This window comes from Anguilla rostrata, chromosome 5, assembly GCF_018555375.3.
Source record: "Anguilla rostrata isolate EN2019 chromosome 5, ASM1855537v3, whole genome shotgun sequence".
NCBI lineage: Eukaryota > Metazoa > Chordata > Actinopteri > Anguilliformes > Anguillidae > Anguilla > Anguilla rostrata.
Window position 1 is genome coordinate 52479768 of NC_057937.1, and position 16519 is coordinate 52496286.

The following is a 16519-nucleotide window of genomic DNA, read 5'->3' on the forward strand; positions in this document are numbered from 1 at the left end:
AGGCCCAGTCACACCGGTACGCATGGAGGGCTGCTTTGGCAGGTCCCCACTGTTCGCTTGTGCCCTCCAGTAAAATGATGGTCGATTGAGCTGTGGCCAAACAGCAGGGCCGTGTATACGCAGTGTTTCAACGTATCTGTACTGTATTGATTATTCAGAGGGTACCTGCCGGGCTTATAGCCCCATTTCAAATGGCACCTCTTCAGTGCGAATACATGAATAATAGGGAACCTCTTGAGTACTGAAAATAATAAATGTATTAGGCTTGAACTGCACAAAGGGAATACACAGCCACAGGAGTGAAAAGGCTATCTGTACGGCTATGTATTTGCTGATGCCACAACGCGTTTCCAAAGCGTTTTCTCTTCTTCAGGCTGCAACCTCTTCAATGCAGACAGAAGAAAACAGCAGTAAGACTGATTTGCCAAATGTATTTATATAACTTTAGGCTACAGGAGGTGACCAGAGGACCTGGTGAGGTTCTGTACTGGATTCTGTTATTGCGTAGTAGCATCTGTGGTTCTGACTGGTATCTGTGTTTTTTTTCACTGGAGTGTATGGTTCTGGTTTAATGTTGTGTGCTGGAGTCTGTAGTTCTGTGCTGCAGTCTCTATATTGCAGTTGGTAGATCTGGTTTACTGGATCTATCCTTGGGTCTGTGGTTCTAGCTGGAGTCTGTAATTCTGCACTGCAGTCTGTGATTCTATACTGGAATGAGTAGGTTTTGGTTTACTGAGTCTATCATTGGGTCTGTGGTTCTGGTTTATTGAGTCTTTTTGGATCACAGCACTTTTTTCAGTGGTGGGATCTGATCTTATTCTGAACATTGGCTTTACATAAGTTTCAGTGATTCACATGTTTGAGTTGTTTTAGAGTATGGTATTTTAGTTCTGGTTTAATTAATTACACCATTCATTTTATTATGTTATGCCCTCCCACTTTTTGCAGAATTAATCTCTAAGGCTGTGTGTTATGATTTATTAGAGAGCAGTACAAAATTGAGTCATTTTCGTGGCTCTAATTAATGAATCAATAAAGTATCCGTGGAATGAGTAGATCTTTAGAAAGGCCCTTTCAGCCTTGACTGTTCGTGTCCCTAATGCAGTTCTCTTTTCATTCTTTAACTGCATTTCCACTGACAACATCTTTGCCATTGTGTAAATATTATTTTATGCTTTTCATAAGCTTCCATCGTATCCCTCCATGGAGCCGCCTGATTAATTCAGCCAGTTCATTAAACTGCACCCTCTGTTTATCGTTGGCCACACGTATATGTATTTTTCAGTTGGAATGGCAATGAAATATTGAACTTTCGCTTAACAACATAACACTTATACCTTATGGTATTTTCAAATGCTTGTCCCTGGATGGGCCATAAACACATCTATTCCATCTAATGCACATATAGTTATTTCTGTGCTGAGTGTAAATATGTCTAATGGACATGGATTAATTTCTGCGCCTACTGCTGCATGTATCTTTGGCTGCTGGTCATTATCTTCCTGGATGTGTTAGTTTCATCGTAGTTTTACATAACAAGACCACACAATATTAGCCTCGTCACGCTGAGCTTCTGAACTGACGTGAGGCTTTGCACATGAACAGATGGAAGAGCCAAGCTTTTCCAGGGTGATGTGCAGTCATAAAAGGTTTTCATGTAAATCACTACAGTGAAGGCTGATAAATTATAAATGTATGCGCTTTGATTGACATCTTAGCGTGTGGGTATTTCACATTGCTAGAGGCTGGCCTTCCATATTCTCTCTAAAACACGTGAAGCCATTTCTAAACATTTTCCTTTCTACTATGCATGGGAACCTATAGTATTTGGGATGTTTGTCCTTTATATAATTTGATTTGAAATGTCTTCATACAGTCAACCCTCAAACAGAATTGTGAGTGAATCCTTCTGCCCATGACCAGAAGAGAGAGGCTGTAATAGAACACTAGAGGTGACAGAACTTGTGTTATCACATTGCTCTATGGAGCTACTGTACACTATTGTACTGTACAGCCCTGCAGCACTAGTGTACACTAGTGTACTACTGTACAGCCCTGCAGCACTAGTGTACACTATTATTCTGCTGTACAACAATGTAGCACTAGTGTACACTAGTGTGCTACTGTATAGCCCTGCAGCACTAGTGCACTACTGTACAGTTCCTCAGCACTAGTGTACGCTAGTGTACTACTGTACAGCCTTGCAGCACTATTGTATGGCTGTACAGCATTTACACTGCTGTGCAGCACTACTCTGCTTTACTACAATAGCTTACTTATAGAACCGCTCCAGTGAGCTACTGTATACTACTGAAGAGGGCTGTTGTAAAATACCAAAGTACCCAAGTGATAATATACACCCTGCATTGCTCTGTAGCTCTGCACTCAGCCTGGTGGAGAGGCATAGTGGACCACAGACCTCTACAGCATCCTGCGGGAAGCAGAGCTGGGCGGCTCATTCAGAGAGATTATATAAGGATCTGTCCCAGTTCCTGTTCCTGTTCCTGTTTCTACCATGTGTTTGTGATGCCGCTCATGAGGAGGGCAGGAACAGCCTGACGAAGAAAAACAAAAGTGCAGAGAATTGTGCCACTGACGACTGTGATGTCAGCATTGCAAAAAAAAATTCAATGGAAGTCAACAAGTATTGGCAATTGAGCAGAATGGATGGCTGGAACACAATGAATAATTGATGTAAAACTCTACGCTGCGGTGCACTGCATTTGCTTTATTCCCAAGAGAAAACTGCTGGGTGTGTCCTGGCAGTAGTTTTATAGGAGCAAAAATTGCTTCATGGTGACATGGATGTTTTAATGACATTGGGTGGTTGTAACTTCAGTGCATATTTAATCCATTTTGGCTTATATTCAAAATAAAATATTACTGGCAGTATTGGTGTGCGGTGGAGTGTAATAGCCAAAAATGTAATATAGCCATATTAAAAAAGCAGGGAATAGTTTATGTCATGCAGGATGTTACCCTGATATTTAAGTCTGTGCTGGGTGTTTTATTTTAAAATTCTTCCGTCAAAGTGAGTTAAAAAGTGTTGGTATGATAAGGCCTACATTGTGAGCTGGTTACCACATTCCTGCTGGAGAGCTATCTTGTGCTCCCTGGTTTATTTTCCTACTAGTTTATCAAGCACTTCAGGTGAACTGAAATTAAAGACAGGAGCCCTAGATGGCACCTCCAGTGCGCTTCCCTGTTGCTTGCAGGAGATGCCTTTCCCTCTTAGTCAGCTAGCCGTATGTAGCTCATAATGTATTATCTCCTATTGAAGAACGGGCCATTGCACACACTTGACATCGATTTTTTTTTTTACCTGTCTCCTGGCTCCGTGATTGATTTTCCCACCAAACATTGACTCTTGTTCTCTGCCCACAATCACTCTTCATACTGAAAATGGGTCCTGTCCACTTTTCTGTGGTTATTAATAGTCAGCTTGCTGGCGGCATTGTTTCTGCCAACCTTCGTCTCCCCTCTTCATCGCTGTGATTGGACGATGCTCCTCCCTTTATGAGCTCTGCCGCTTTGGCTGTCAGGTCTTGGACTTGTGATCTCCTGCATGAGCCACTATGCCTGTTGATTTTGTCTCATTAAGGCCACCATATATATGCTGCTTCTGAAACTGCTGTTGCAGTCTCAGATAATGTGAAAAATGATTGTTCTTCTGCATTATTTTTCCAATTCTATCATAAGTGGAGTGAAATAAGCAGTAAAACTGGACACAGAGTAGGTGTTGTAGAGGGATCATATTGCCTAAGACCAAGGTGAGAGATGAGAGGGGGTGGAGTGTGATGGAGACTCAGTGATTTTAGAGGGGTGGAGTGTGATGGAGACTCAGTGATTTTAGAGGGGTGGAGTGTGATAGAGACTCAGTGATTTTAGAGGAGTGGAGTGTAATGGAGACTCAGTGATTTTAGAGGGGTGGAGTGTGATGGAGACTCAGTGATTTTAGAGTGGAGCATGATGGAGACTCATTGATTTTAGAGGAGTGGAGTGTAATGGAGACTCAGTGATTTTAGAGGGGTGGAGTGTGATGGAGACTCAGTGATTTTAGAGTGGAGCATGATGGAGACTCAGTGATTTCAGAGGGGTGGAGTGTGATGGAGACTCATTGATTTTAGAGGAATGGAGTGTGATGGAGACTCAGTGATTTTAGAGGGGTGGAGTGTGATGGAGACTCAGTGATTTTAGAGTGGAGCATGATGGAGACTCATTGATTTTAGAGGGGTGGAGTGTGATAGAGACTCAGTGATTTTAGAGGGGTGTAGTGTGATAGAGACTCAGTGATTTTAGAGGGGTGGAGTGTGATAGAGACTCAGTGATTTTAGAGGAGTGGAGCATGATGGAGACTCCGTGATTTTAGAGGGGTGGAGTGTGATAGAGACTCAGTGATTTTAGAGGGGTGGAGTGTGATAGAGACTCAGTGATTTTAGAGGGGTGGAGTGTGATAGAGACTCAGTGATTTTAGAGGAGTGGAGTGTGATGGAGACTCAGTGATTTTAGAGGGGTGGAGTGTGATAGAGACTCAGTGATTTCAGAGGGGTGGAGTGTGATGGAGACTCAGTGATTTCAGAGGGGTGGAGTGTGATGGAGACTCAGTGATTTTAGAGGGGTGGAGTGGATGGAGACTCAGTGATTTTAAAGGGGTGGAGTGTGATTGATACTCAGTGATTTTAGAGGGGTGGAGGAGGGGAGACAGCAGATAGGTGTAAGGTAATATATAAGGGAATGGCTGTTTTTTCATTTATCTCTGATGCATAATTATTTCACTCTGACCTCCTTCCTTATTTCAATAAGTTTAAAAGTACAACTACACACAGACCTAACTGAAAGAAAGAGAGTACGGTTTTTTCCTCTCTCTCACTTGATTGTTTTTATATCGATTCTTTTTATGGCCTAATATACACCTCTGGGTTTATTTTGCTGTCACACAAAAAGCAAGGCTGTTTCTCCTCACTCCAAGCTGTAAAAGTCTTGCGTGATCGATCTGCTGATCGATGCCATTGGCTCACGGTGCCCGCAGGTGCTTCACTCCAAGCCGCAATCACTGAAGCGTTCTGATGGACCCTGCACCCGGCCTTCTTGCTTTTAATTGGAATCTTTGTCTGCTAATGCTGATGTTTCCACTGTCTGGCAGCAGATGTGTGAGTCCCTGTGATGCACACACACACACACCCTGTTTCAGTGTTTTATGCTGATTGTCTTTGCTCCTTTAGTATCTGCTTAAACACAATGGAACAGAGTTGTATTTGCCACCCAATTTGTCTCTCACTCACAGAGCTCTGAGAAATGTAATTAACAAAGACATCAAACACATTGAATGCACAAAGAACATAGACGTACACTGCTTCTCTCATGGAAATTGTGTTTATATAACATTTATATTACTTGGAGTTGTACGTGTGAATGAATAGGCCGAGGCATCTGCCAATTCTGTCAATATTTATATTCAAAATGATGATTTTTGTGACGAGAATCCCTCTCTTTCTCTTTCCTGCGTTTGAGTAACACCACCCGGGTGTAAAGTGAATATATTTGCTGTTCAGATGGTGCATTGGGTCACTCACTGCAGGTTCTTTAGTAAAGCCGTAGTATACTTTCCTCGCTTGAATCCTTCCTATAAAAATGCTTCTGGAGCCCTCAGCAGTATGAAGCAGCTCTGATTGTGGAAACTGGCTGTGGAGGGAAGGGTATTTTAACCTTTTTACATGCTTCGTTATTTCATTATTTCACTTACAGGAGTGCTGAGTTTAAGGATTTAGGGAGTGACAACACAAACTCTCAATATGTCTGTGTCAGCAGTATGGTTGGTTTCCTGTTAGTTGTACAGGACTTTGAGAGCCTTAGATGGCGACGGGTGTCTCCCCTTTCATATTGACAAGTACCTGTTTGAACAGTAGGCCGATTTGGTGTGTGAATAATTGGTCTTTCAGTGGGTAGGGACTCAGATCAGAATGCCTTTGATCTCTCACTCATGGCCCTCTTCAGTGTTATGCAGAGCTACAGCGCAACAAAAGATATAAAGACATTCACTGTGCTTTCAACACCGCATAGCTGCTAATATGGTTACCGAGGCTGTCTCTAAATGCTGATTAAAACACATGTTGTAGTTTATTTCTATGTCAGTATCAGAAAGTTGTCTCGTCATACTTGAGTAATGCGCATCGATGCTGCCTCTCTACCTGGTTACCTTCCTACCTGATTGCATTCTCAATGTTTATGAAGGAGCATTTGGTTGCTTTTTTATTCATTCTTTTGTATTTTCTGGAATTTAGCCACAAACTTTTCGCTGAGCAAATCACATAAAAATGCGATTTCATATTTCCTCAGTCAGGGTGGTATTTGAAGATGAGACATTAAAGCAGAAACAGACTTTAATGTGGCCAGGCTCTGCACAGTTCTGAATTAAACATGGCATGCTTAAGCAGCTGCCCTACCAGGCCCTGCTGTTCCACTTTACCTTACAGTGGGGCAGGATAGTCTCTGTCTGTCACGTTTTCAGATATAAGAAAGCAGCAGCCTCTCAAGAAACAGCAGTGTTCTCTCAGGAAGCGGCAGTGTTCTCTCAGGAAGCAGTAGTGTTCTCTCAGGAAGCTGCAGTGTTCTCTCAGGAAGCAGCAGTGTTCTCTCAGGAAGCAGCAGTGTTCTCTTGGGAAGCAGCAGTGTTCTGTCAGGAAGCAGCAATATTCTCTCAGGAAGCAGCAGTGTGCTCCCAGGATGCAGCAGTGTTCACTCAGGAAGCGGCAGTGTTCTCTCAGGAAGCAGCAGTGTTCTCTCAGGAAGCAGTTGTGTTCTCTCAGGATGTAGCAATGTTCTCTCAGGAAGCAGCTGTGTTCTGTAATTACAACTTCTCCTGTCCTGATGGCTGAATTCATTGGCGAAAATGACTGGGGCATTTTAAGAACCGCTTCTTCCTAAGCAGCGCAGATAGACCGCCACAGTGACTCCAGTAAAGAGCCGGAGGGCCTCTGCAGGGCCTTTTCGAGTCTGTTGGGAGGGAGCTACTTGAGAATCATTTGTGTTCACCATCTGTCACGGTGCTCAAATTGGAAGGTTGAATGTTATTGAAAAACCATCGACATGCCTGGAGATATGTGAATTTTGTGCATTCATTATGTTATTTTCAGCATTTATCTTTGGAAGTTGACAGGATAGTTTTTGCACTGTGCAGTTATTTCCCCTCGGGACAATGATAAAGTCAGATACATCCCTCACTCAAGCCATGTAAGCCAGGCAGCCCTGGCCTCTAGAAATCACAGGAGATCATAGATGGTGCTAGATCTCCTCAGGATTGATATCACACTTAAAAACACCCACTTCAGAGGTCTACCTGCAGGCTGTGTATGGGACTCTCAGGCCCTCCAGCTCTTTACTGCAGTTACCGTAGAGGTCTATCTATGCTGCTTAGGAAGAAATGGTTGTGAACATGCTCCTGTCGTCTTGAGAGTGGTTGTGAGTAATGGCTGCTAGGAAAACAGAACTCAGAAATGACAGGGTCAGTGGCACTCCCTCTACCAGGCACACGCACAGAATGGATTACAGTGTTCTTGCGCTGTTGTGTCACATGACATGGCTCGTTCCCGTAATGGTGTTTGCCAGCTCTCCAGCAGCAAGGTCCATCATTGTCTCCTTAACACACAAGGAGAGGAAGCCAACAGAGTGCCAGGCTCCTAGACATGCCCCAAGACTGTCTAGGGTTCCCGGCGGGACAAGGCATGCCCTGAATCTACCTCATAAAGCCAGCGTCAGACGCCCTGTCACGGACAGTGTGTGGGCCTGGGGGAGGGGAGGAGAGACAAGGGGTCACCAAAGGAGTGACTCATCATCCTGACGAACACGCACGGAGGCAGGCAGTGCCAGTCCGTGCCGGGGCTTGCCTCAGCTCCACGGGGCACTGTCTGTACCGTCCCATATTCTGGCATTGTACAGACATGAACCTCAACACCCCCATCTGCTGCCACACCCCCAGTGTAGCAGCACAGAATAAGGCAGGAGAAGTACCCTGATAGAGCAGTGGGCAGTGAGTAAACTGGTGAGAATGGATCGGCTTGGTAGGCCAGCTATAAGCCTCTTAAAGGGCTAATAAATTTAATTCGAACACTAAATAAGACCTGAGAGCCTTTGGGGAGGATTTACAAATTTGGAGGATTTAGCTTTCTCAGGGGATTAAAAATAGGTGTACTGTAACTATGTGAATAAGTGGAGTTGGAAACTCTGGAGATTACTACTGAAAATTGGGTTTGATTCCCTTAGTACCTGGTGCTATATATGTTCTTCAGCGAGTTGAAGACAGTACTCACTGTGTTTTCTCCCTATACCCATAGATGTGAACTTGATTATTGTTTATGTTCATGCCAGCTCTGCTCCTCACTAGTGATGGAGAATTCTGTCAGAATTCATACACGTGTAATTGTCTCTTAAGTTTTCGGCTTCATAATTTCTCCTTTGTTGTTTCGTCTAACAGAGCAGCATATACACTGTGTACCCGAAATGCCTTTATAAAGCACAACGCTGCAGGGATTCTTTGTGTCTTGTACACACAGCAAAGACAAATAAACAAACAGTTTACCAGTATTTATGCCCCAGACGCTTGTTACAAGTGACAACTGACAGCAGTGCAACTCAGCGTGATGGTTCTCACACCTCTTTCTCTATCCCTTTGTCTTCATTTAATGCACTGCCAGAACACAAGTGATGGGATGAACATTTATGTTATTTTAAATGACAACAATACTCACTTATCTGTAGTGTAGCTGAGAATTATGTTAGTACGTTTGTAGTTTAACTCAGAATAATGCTAATATTTGCGCTGCTTCGCTGACCACAATAGTAATGCGCCTGTAGTTTATCTGAGAATAATGCTAATATATCTGTAGTTTAACTGACAGTTATATTAATACTGTCTGTGTTCTCCAGTGTGGGTACTGCAGCCCAGAAGCCAGTGGAGTCTTTATCTCTTTAAAGGCTCAGTGGGTAAGATGTTTTCCTTGAGGAATTGAGACAGTGCTGGAACAGAGTGTGCTAGGAGAGGCACATAAAGAGGTGGGGATGGAGGTGACGCATGTTTTGTGGAGGGCACTTTATCGTACGCTCGTGGGCTCCTTTTGGCCGAACTTGTCATTTGCCTCATTAGTTGATATCGCAGAGCTACAGTATGTAAGATCACTGTCCTTAACTGTCCCTTGCACTGCCACAGGGGTCGATATAGCCTCCTATTGGCCAGAGCCGTTAAGTTGCAGAGCTGTGAAACTGCAGAACTGTTTAGACGCATTTAGAGCTGCTTAACTGCACAGCTGCATATACCCTTGGACAGCCGTTCAGCTGCAGAGTGAGCATTTTACCTGCAGGGCTGCTTAGAATTGATGCCTAAATCCAATCCCTCTGTATCTCAACTGCGATAAAGCTGCTGGTTCATGGAGAGGCTACAGTTTGATGAGGGGACGAGGGTGAAGAGAACGGTGTCACCTGACGTGGTTGTGTCACAGCCCCATTACATCTGACTGAATTATAGATGACAAACACTGATCTTTCGATGAGAATTTTGATGAGGATGATTCAGCAGAAGTTAGGAGTAGACTGTAGTAGACTTGGGAGTACAGTAGCCATAGTTACTGTGTGGTCCTGCGTAATTTCTTTCTTGATATGTATTGTGATAAGGCCTTCCTGAACCCTTCTAATTGGTAATGTGTGACAGTTCTGGCTGTGTTAACTGGTACAGTAATGTGTGAGAGTTTGGTTTGTCTGATGCAGTGATACTGTATGCGGGTTCATCTCAGCAAGTATTCAGAACTGGGCACATCAGTTTATGAGTGTTGCACAGATACTGCACATCAGTAAACAGCATACAAATCACTGTGCAAAAATTTTTGATGTGAGGCAATGGGTGGAAAATGGTAATTTCATTAATGAAACGGATGTAGGGTCACCAGCTGTTTAGTTTTTCAGCCAAAAACCATTTTTTCAGTCAAACAAGTTACCCTTTATACGATATTTGCTGTATGTCCTGCAAATTTAATCTGTCATCCATGAATCACCGTGACACACACTAACATAGAAGACAGTGGCTGAACCAAGCTGCTACACGGCTCTCCTGTGAGTAGCCTACCAAATCCCTGTGGTGATATAGTTACCGTGTCCTGCATATGTCATACATTTGACAACCCCCCACCTCAATTTGGAATCATGTGCTATGTCCCATATTTGAGCCAGGCAATGTTGTCAACCCTAAACAGATGTTCCTTCATCCTTTTCCAAAATAAATCAATAGGAATAACACATCTTTCTTCCCTTTGTTCAGATCCAGCTCTCCAGATTGCATTTGCGTCACTGTAATCGATAAAGAATAAATAGGTGTGCAGAGTTTGGTTCACATTCTCCATAGCATTTTAAAGGCCCTCGGTGATACAGCATGTGGTCAACATCGCGGTCATTGATTTTACGCTGTAATTGGTACCTTTCTATCAACATGTCTGTTTTCTCACCTTCTGCCATCAACTGCCACTTAATTCTACAGGAATATTTCATGGCAGAAAAAATACAACATCATTCACCCAGTGTAATACTCTGTGACAGGTAAATGATGCTTTTTCCCCCCTGCTGAAGTGCCATTTAAGCCTAAGGAGACAACAGGGTAAATGTTTTGTTAATCACAGTATTGAAGCTGTGTTGGAACTGGACAGAGTGATAAGGGTAAGAGTCATAGGTTCACATGACTAGGTTAAAGGTCAGCATTGGTCCTCTAGTCTGGTTTTGCCTTAGTAGGCATACACCACATCAGCCCTTTAATTATGTTTATCCCAGAAAGACGTACAACTCATGCAGTTACAGGATTTCATGTGTCCCATTTTGCAATAACTGGAAAACACAATGAAATCAGGTCATGCATGAATAATTGAATAAACTGAAGCTTATGACTAAAACCCCGCAAACGTAATGTAGGTTGAACTAACCAAAATAAATGGCAGTAGAAAGCTGTCAGTGTAATTATATGCTGACTGACCATCCTGTGCCATACATACAGTATAAATGTGTTGATAGGATAGCATCTTAGAGGATATTATTGTCAACAAAAAAACAAATAAATATTGAGCCGCTTAATTCTGTCTTTGGGGGATTGCACATTTAAGTTTTAGGAGCAAGGTGTGAAAACATTGGAAACACAGTCTTCTTTTTTTGTTAAATGGGAAAAATAAGCAGAGTTGTTTTTTCCTCGCTGATTCTTGTTAACAAAAGAGCTTTGTAGCAATTTGTCTCTGGTCTTTTAAATTGCCTTTAGTTTTACTTGTGAAGCACTTTGTACCTGTCAGTTATTTTCTTTTCACAATTACTTGCATCTGTCATTGCAAAGAATGCCTTTGAAGGATTTATTAAACGTTCTCTACGTTATTCACTAAAATGATGTTTATTCATGGTAAAAGGTAGGCCTACCTTAAATGGTCTGCTAGTGGAGTTCTATTAAATGTAATTTCTCTTTTCCTATGGCTGTACTAAAACACCTGTTACGCGGATGGTCGGTCAGAGGATTTTACGATGAACTTTGGAGGGGAGACTCAACCTTGTGCAACCCAAGTGGGGTGTGTTATTTACAACATTCCCCGAGCTATTATACAAACATTGAGAGCAAAATGACCTGCTTATATACGCTACACAGTATTTATATACGGACAATACCATTTCCATACAATATTCAATTCAAAATGACAGTATATATTTTACATATAGAAATCATTATACACGTGTTATCGGTTGCTACACTATATCTAATAATCCAATATCTAATTGGATATGAGAGCGTATTACGAATGCACTTCATGGTCTCCCCTTATAAAATAACCAATTCTTCCTGTCCAGCGCTTCCAATAAAATTGCACAGAATCGGTGACATTCGGATTACGTCATTCCCGTTTGAAAATGGAACACACGGAATAAACCATGGTTAGTAGCAACTCCTGCCATTGCGTTATTGAACATAGTATGCTAAAATAAACCAGTTTAATGTTTGAAACCAGATGTGTAGGCCTATGTTTAAGTGATTTGTAGTAGGTGGTGAGCAGATGTACTGTGATTGTGTGTGAGTGGACAACCTGGCAAACATAGATGGTGCGCGCTACATTTATGGAAGCGGCGTACTCGCGCCAAACAATCGCTAACAAGCAGATACAGTTAAAACGCGAACGTTTAAAAAAAAAAAAAAAAAAAAGTGTCCTAGCAGGAACGGAGGGTTCGCTCCGCTATAATAAATTTCCTGTATTTATACTGGAATAAATCTATAATGTTCTGTGTTTAAAATGATTTCATTTCAGTCCTTTCAAACACTTGCCACTGCAGTGCATTATCAACGTGAAACGCGAGTAGACCTACCATCAAACAGTATGTACATAACATAGCAGTAGAATCCACTACTTCTGTGCTACATACACTAATGCTGACACACTACTCCACCGAGACTTGCACAACTAAGGGCAAAAGTGTCTACAAGGGTTTACAAGAACAGCAGTATTACGGAAAATTGATGATTAACAGTTTTATTTATCTTATACTTATCCAGCTAAGTCCCAATGCGATAAAAATCTATGCAAGAGAGCCTTGATCCAGGAGGTTACAGCACACAGCATAATTAACTGTTAGATTCGGTAACAGTATAACAAGAAGTGGTGGATTCAGCTGTACTGCTTCTGGGTTTTTTTTGACATTGTTTCAGTTTTAGCTACGTTTTCTCTTGACTCAAATATTTTTTTTGTGTGCGTTGAAATATATTTTACGTATTTATGAGTTTCTGAAGACATGCCAGCTGTACAGTAAAAAGAAAATCCACTTCAAGTCACTCCAAAGCAGCTTGTACATTATGCATCCTGAGGCTGTACTTCTGCATATTACTTGATTATTCTTGTACATCACACAATGTTTTTACAGATGGTCACCTGTAGCCATCTCTATCCTTGTTTGACTTTCAGTAAATTTCAGATTTTATTTTGGAACCTCCATTTAATGAAACATTGAGTATAAATGTAAAAGTTACAGTAATTTCTAAATAAAAGAGCTGTTCACTGTGTCCGTGCTAGCCAGAGGCCTAAGTGATGAAATTGACTTGTCTTCCCAAAGAACTAATTGCTCAGTAATGTTGTTGCAAGGCCAAAGCGGGTTTTCAGTCCATCTGGAGTTTATTTGTCGTCCTCCATGTCATGTTGAGCAGGAAAGGTGATGCACTTAAGTGTGTCTGTCCTCTCAGAAGTAGAAGGGTTCCAAAAGGCTCCACTGTTTTTCCATAGAACACACACTTCAAGGGTTCCTTGTCATGCAAAATGGTTCAATCTGCAAGCTTTTCAAACCGCCCATAAAGAGTTCCATAAAGAACCAAAAAGGTTCCCCTATGAAGACAAACCAAAGAACCCTTTTAGAACCATTTTATTTTCTGCAGGAATAACACTAAGTCACTTTCTGCATTGTAAGTCACTCTGTATAACTGATTAGTCTGCTAAATTAATGTAATGCAATATAATGTAATGCAAGAACTATATTATTCCTTTGTGCGTGTCAGACATGCACCTCCTGTTCATTTCATGAGCGGCTGTGCGTATTAAAGACAGGACTGGGAGCTGATCCCTTTAGCTGACTTACACAAATTCATCAATACACTCTAGCAGCCGAAAGCTTTCATCCAAAACCAAAGCCGCATTAGCATGCTGTGCTTGGAGCCGGTGCTTTATTCGTCCGTAGGGGGCAGGAAGTCAGTTATGAAGGAGTGGTTGTTTCAGCATTGGAAGAGCATTAATGCAAAGGCCTGGTTTGTCTCTGTACTGTTGGCTGTTACCTAGTCCTTTATTAAACCAGGAAGCACAATGGAGCCTGCCTGACTTGGGGGAGGGGCTTACTGCAGCCAACAAACCCCTTCAGATTTTTATAAAGCTTAATGGCCTGAAGTCCTAATCTGAAGCATTCTCACCGTGTATTTTTAAAACCATTTTTAAAAATGTGTATATTTAAAAGAGTACATTGATTTCTGCACCCTGGTCTAATGGATAGAAATGTTATAATGCTAAATAATACATGTTAACTGTGAAGAACAAAAAGAGTTTATAAATATAATGCAATGTGTTATGCTGTTCTTCTGGGAAAAGGATCTATTCTTAGTGAAGAGGATACTGTGTACTACCTGCTTGTGCACAGGGATAGACTAGTAATATCTTCTTGGTCTGCTTGTGTCTTTTAGTGTTGGCACAGTCAGTGTCAAATGTAAATGTATGACTATTTATTATAGTCATTGTTATATGTTAAACATTAAATGTTGGTGATTTCATAGGATTTAATTTTTTTTGTTATTATTCTGCATGATTATATGAGTGTGGCAGTTACTGATGTCACTGCCAAAAGGCACATGCAGTATTTGGCTGATGGAACTGTGCACTCTTGCTTTTTTAGGTTCATCAAATCTTTATTTGCTCAGTGACCCTCAGCATTTTGAACCTCTACATTGATTTCTAGAGCTTTTAGACGTAAGGCAAAGTCCTGGGGGAGATTTGTGTGTCTTAAAAATGTATCTAATTAAAATCTGACCATAATTACTCCAATAAAAATCCATCTGTGAACTGGTTGCAGATTGAAGAAGATGTAAAACTGCTCATACAGTATCAGCTGGTTACATTGATACAATAAACGGTTTATCGCATTTTTGAACTTTTAAATGAAAGTACAGAAGTACAGGTGCTGCGTTTTATAGCGTTTAATGGGGGGTGGGGGAGGGGGGAGCGGAGGAGGGTGTGTGATGGTGTGAATTTATTTGGCTAATTAACTTTTATGTTCCGGATAACAGAAAAAGAAAATACGACCGCTGAACCGGGCCCTTTCACTTCTCCAGACAAATAAGCGCTGGACCTGTGCCGCGCCCGGGCTGGGTCTGCTGCTGTTTAAAGAGGGGAATTAATGGCCTTCATTGATATTCAGCATCTCAAACTCCACTGGCTCCCCGGTGCCAAGATCCATCTGGGCTTCATTTCTCTCTGCTCTGTAACCTGGACTGAGGAATCAGCGCATTAATCCAATTCATTTAATCACATTATTAATTATTAACATTTATACATTCATTTCCTTATTATTAATGACCATCATTTATGCATTCACATTATATCACTATGAATGATCTTTTATTCATTTGGTCATATAGCAATAGTAAGTAGTAATTTTCACTATTATATTTTATATTTTCTTATTATTAATATCATAAATGATGAATTCAAAATTCTGCCTCACTTAAAGTCAGTAGCCTGAACAAAGCTTTATGTCTGCAATCACACAGGGAGATGTTTTGATGAGGAAAAATATAGAGTGAAAAATAATGAAAAATGTTAGTCCACTGTAGGAGTTATGGGAGTGAAAAGTAGTGTGCTTCTAGAGGCTAGGGCAGTAGGGCAGTAGTGTGCTATTGAGGTTAGGGCAATAGTGTGCTATAGGGGTTAGGGCTGTAGGGCAGTAGTGTGCTATAGGGGTTAGGGCTGTAGGGCAGTAGTGTGCTATAGAGGTTAGGCTGTAGGGCAGTAGTGTGCTATAGCAGTTAGGGCAGTAGGGTGCTAGTGTACTATTTGTGTTTGGGCAGTAGAGCAGTTGTGTGCTATTAGGGGTTAAGGCAGTAGGGCAATAGTGTGCTCTTAGGGGTTAGGGCAGTTGGGCAGTAGTGTGTTATTTGGGATTAGAGCGGGTGGGCAGTAGTGTACTCTTTGGGGTTAGGGCAGTAGTGTGTTATTAGGGTTTAGAGCAGTTGGGCAGTAGTGTGCTATTAGGGATTAGGGCAGTTGGGCAGTAGTGTACTATTAGGGATTAGGGCAATTGGGCAGTAGTGTGCTATTAGGGATTAGGGCAGTTGGGCAGTAGTGTACTATTAGGGATTAGGACAGTTGGGCAGTAGTGTGTTATTAGGGTTTAGAGCAGTTGGGCAGTAGTGTGCTATTAGGGATTAGGGCAGTTGGGCAGTAGTGTACTATTAGGGATTAGGGCAGTCGGGCAGTAGTGTGTTATTAGGGATTAGAGCAGTTGGGCAGTAGTGTGTTATTAGGGATTAGGGCAGTTGTGCAGTAGTGTGTTATTAGGGATTAGGGAAGTTGGGCAGTAGTGTGTTATTAGGGATTAGGGCAGTTGTGCAGTAGTGTGTTATTAGGGATTAGGGCAGTTGGGCAGTAGTGTGCTATTACGGGGTATAAGGCAGTAGGACAATAGTGTGCTAGTAGGGCAGTTGTGTGTTGTGGGAGTCGGAGTAATAGAGTGCTGTGTGTGACCAATATTTTCTGATGGGAAGTCCTATCTCACCAATGAGACACAATAATGTCATATATAATACCTTCCCTGATTTGATAGTTTCACTTGATGGGCTTGAATTGGATCCAGATGTCACATGCAGTGTAATTCTGTAATGTAATGCAATACCAGATTTAGAGCTTTTTTTTGTTTTCCCGTTTCGTTTTTGTCTTTCCCTGTTCAGTGTAGACATCCTAGGGCTTAACTTGGATTTAGGCATAATTCCCAC

At 41.9% G+C, this 16519-nt stretch overlaps 1 protein-coding gene across 2 annotated transcripts in view; it reads left to right on the forward strand.

Annotated features, from left to right (window-relative positions):
• Positions 1-16519, forward strand: part of LOC135255654 (N-acetyl-beta-glucosaminyl-glycoprotein 4-beta-N-acetylgalactosaminyltransferase 1-like) — an 80494-nt gene that overhangs the window by 25055 nt on the left and 38920 nt on the right. The window contains exon 1 of one of the 2 annotated variants that reach the window (XM_064337117.1): positions 11859-11940. The exons of the other annotated variant lie outside the window; for it this stretch is intronic. Coding sequence (XP_064193187.1) covers positions 11938-11940 — 3 coding nt within the window. The 5' untranslated portion in view covers positions 11859-11937. Of the gene's footprint in view, positions 1-11858; positions 11941-16519 lie in introns of those variants that run through there. 2 annotated transcript variants of the gene reach the window in all.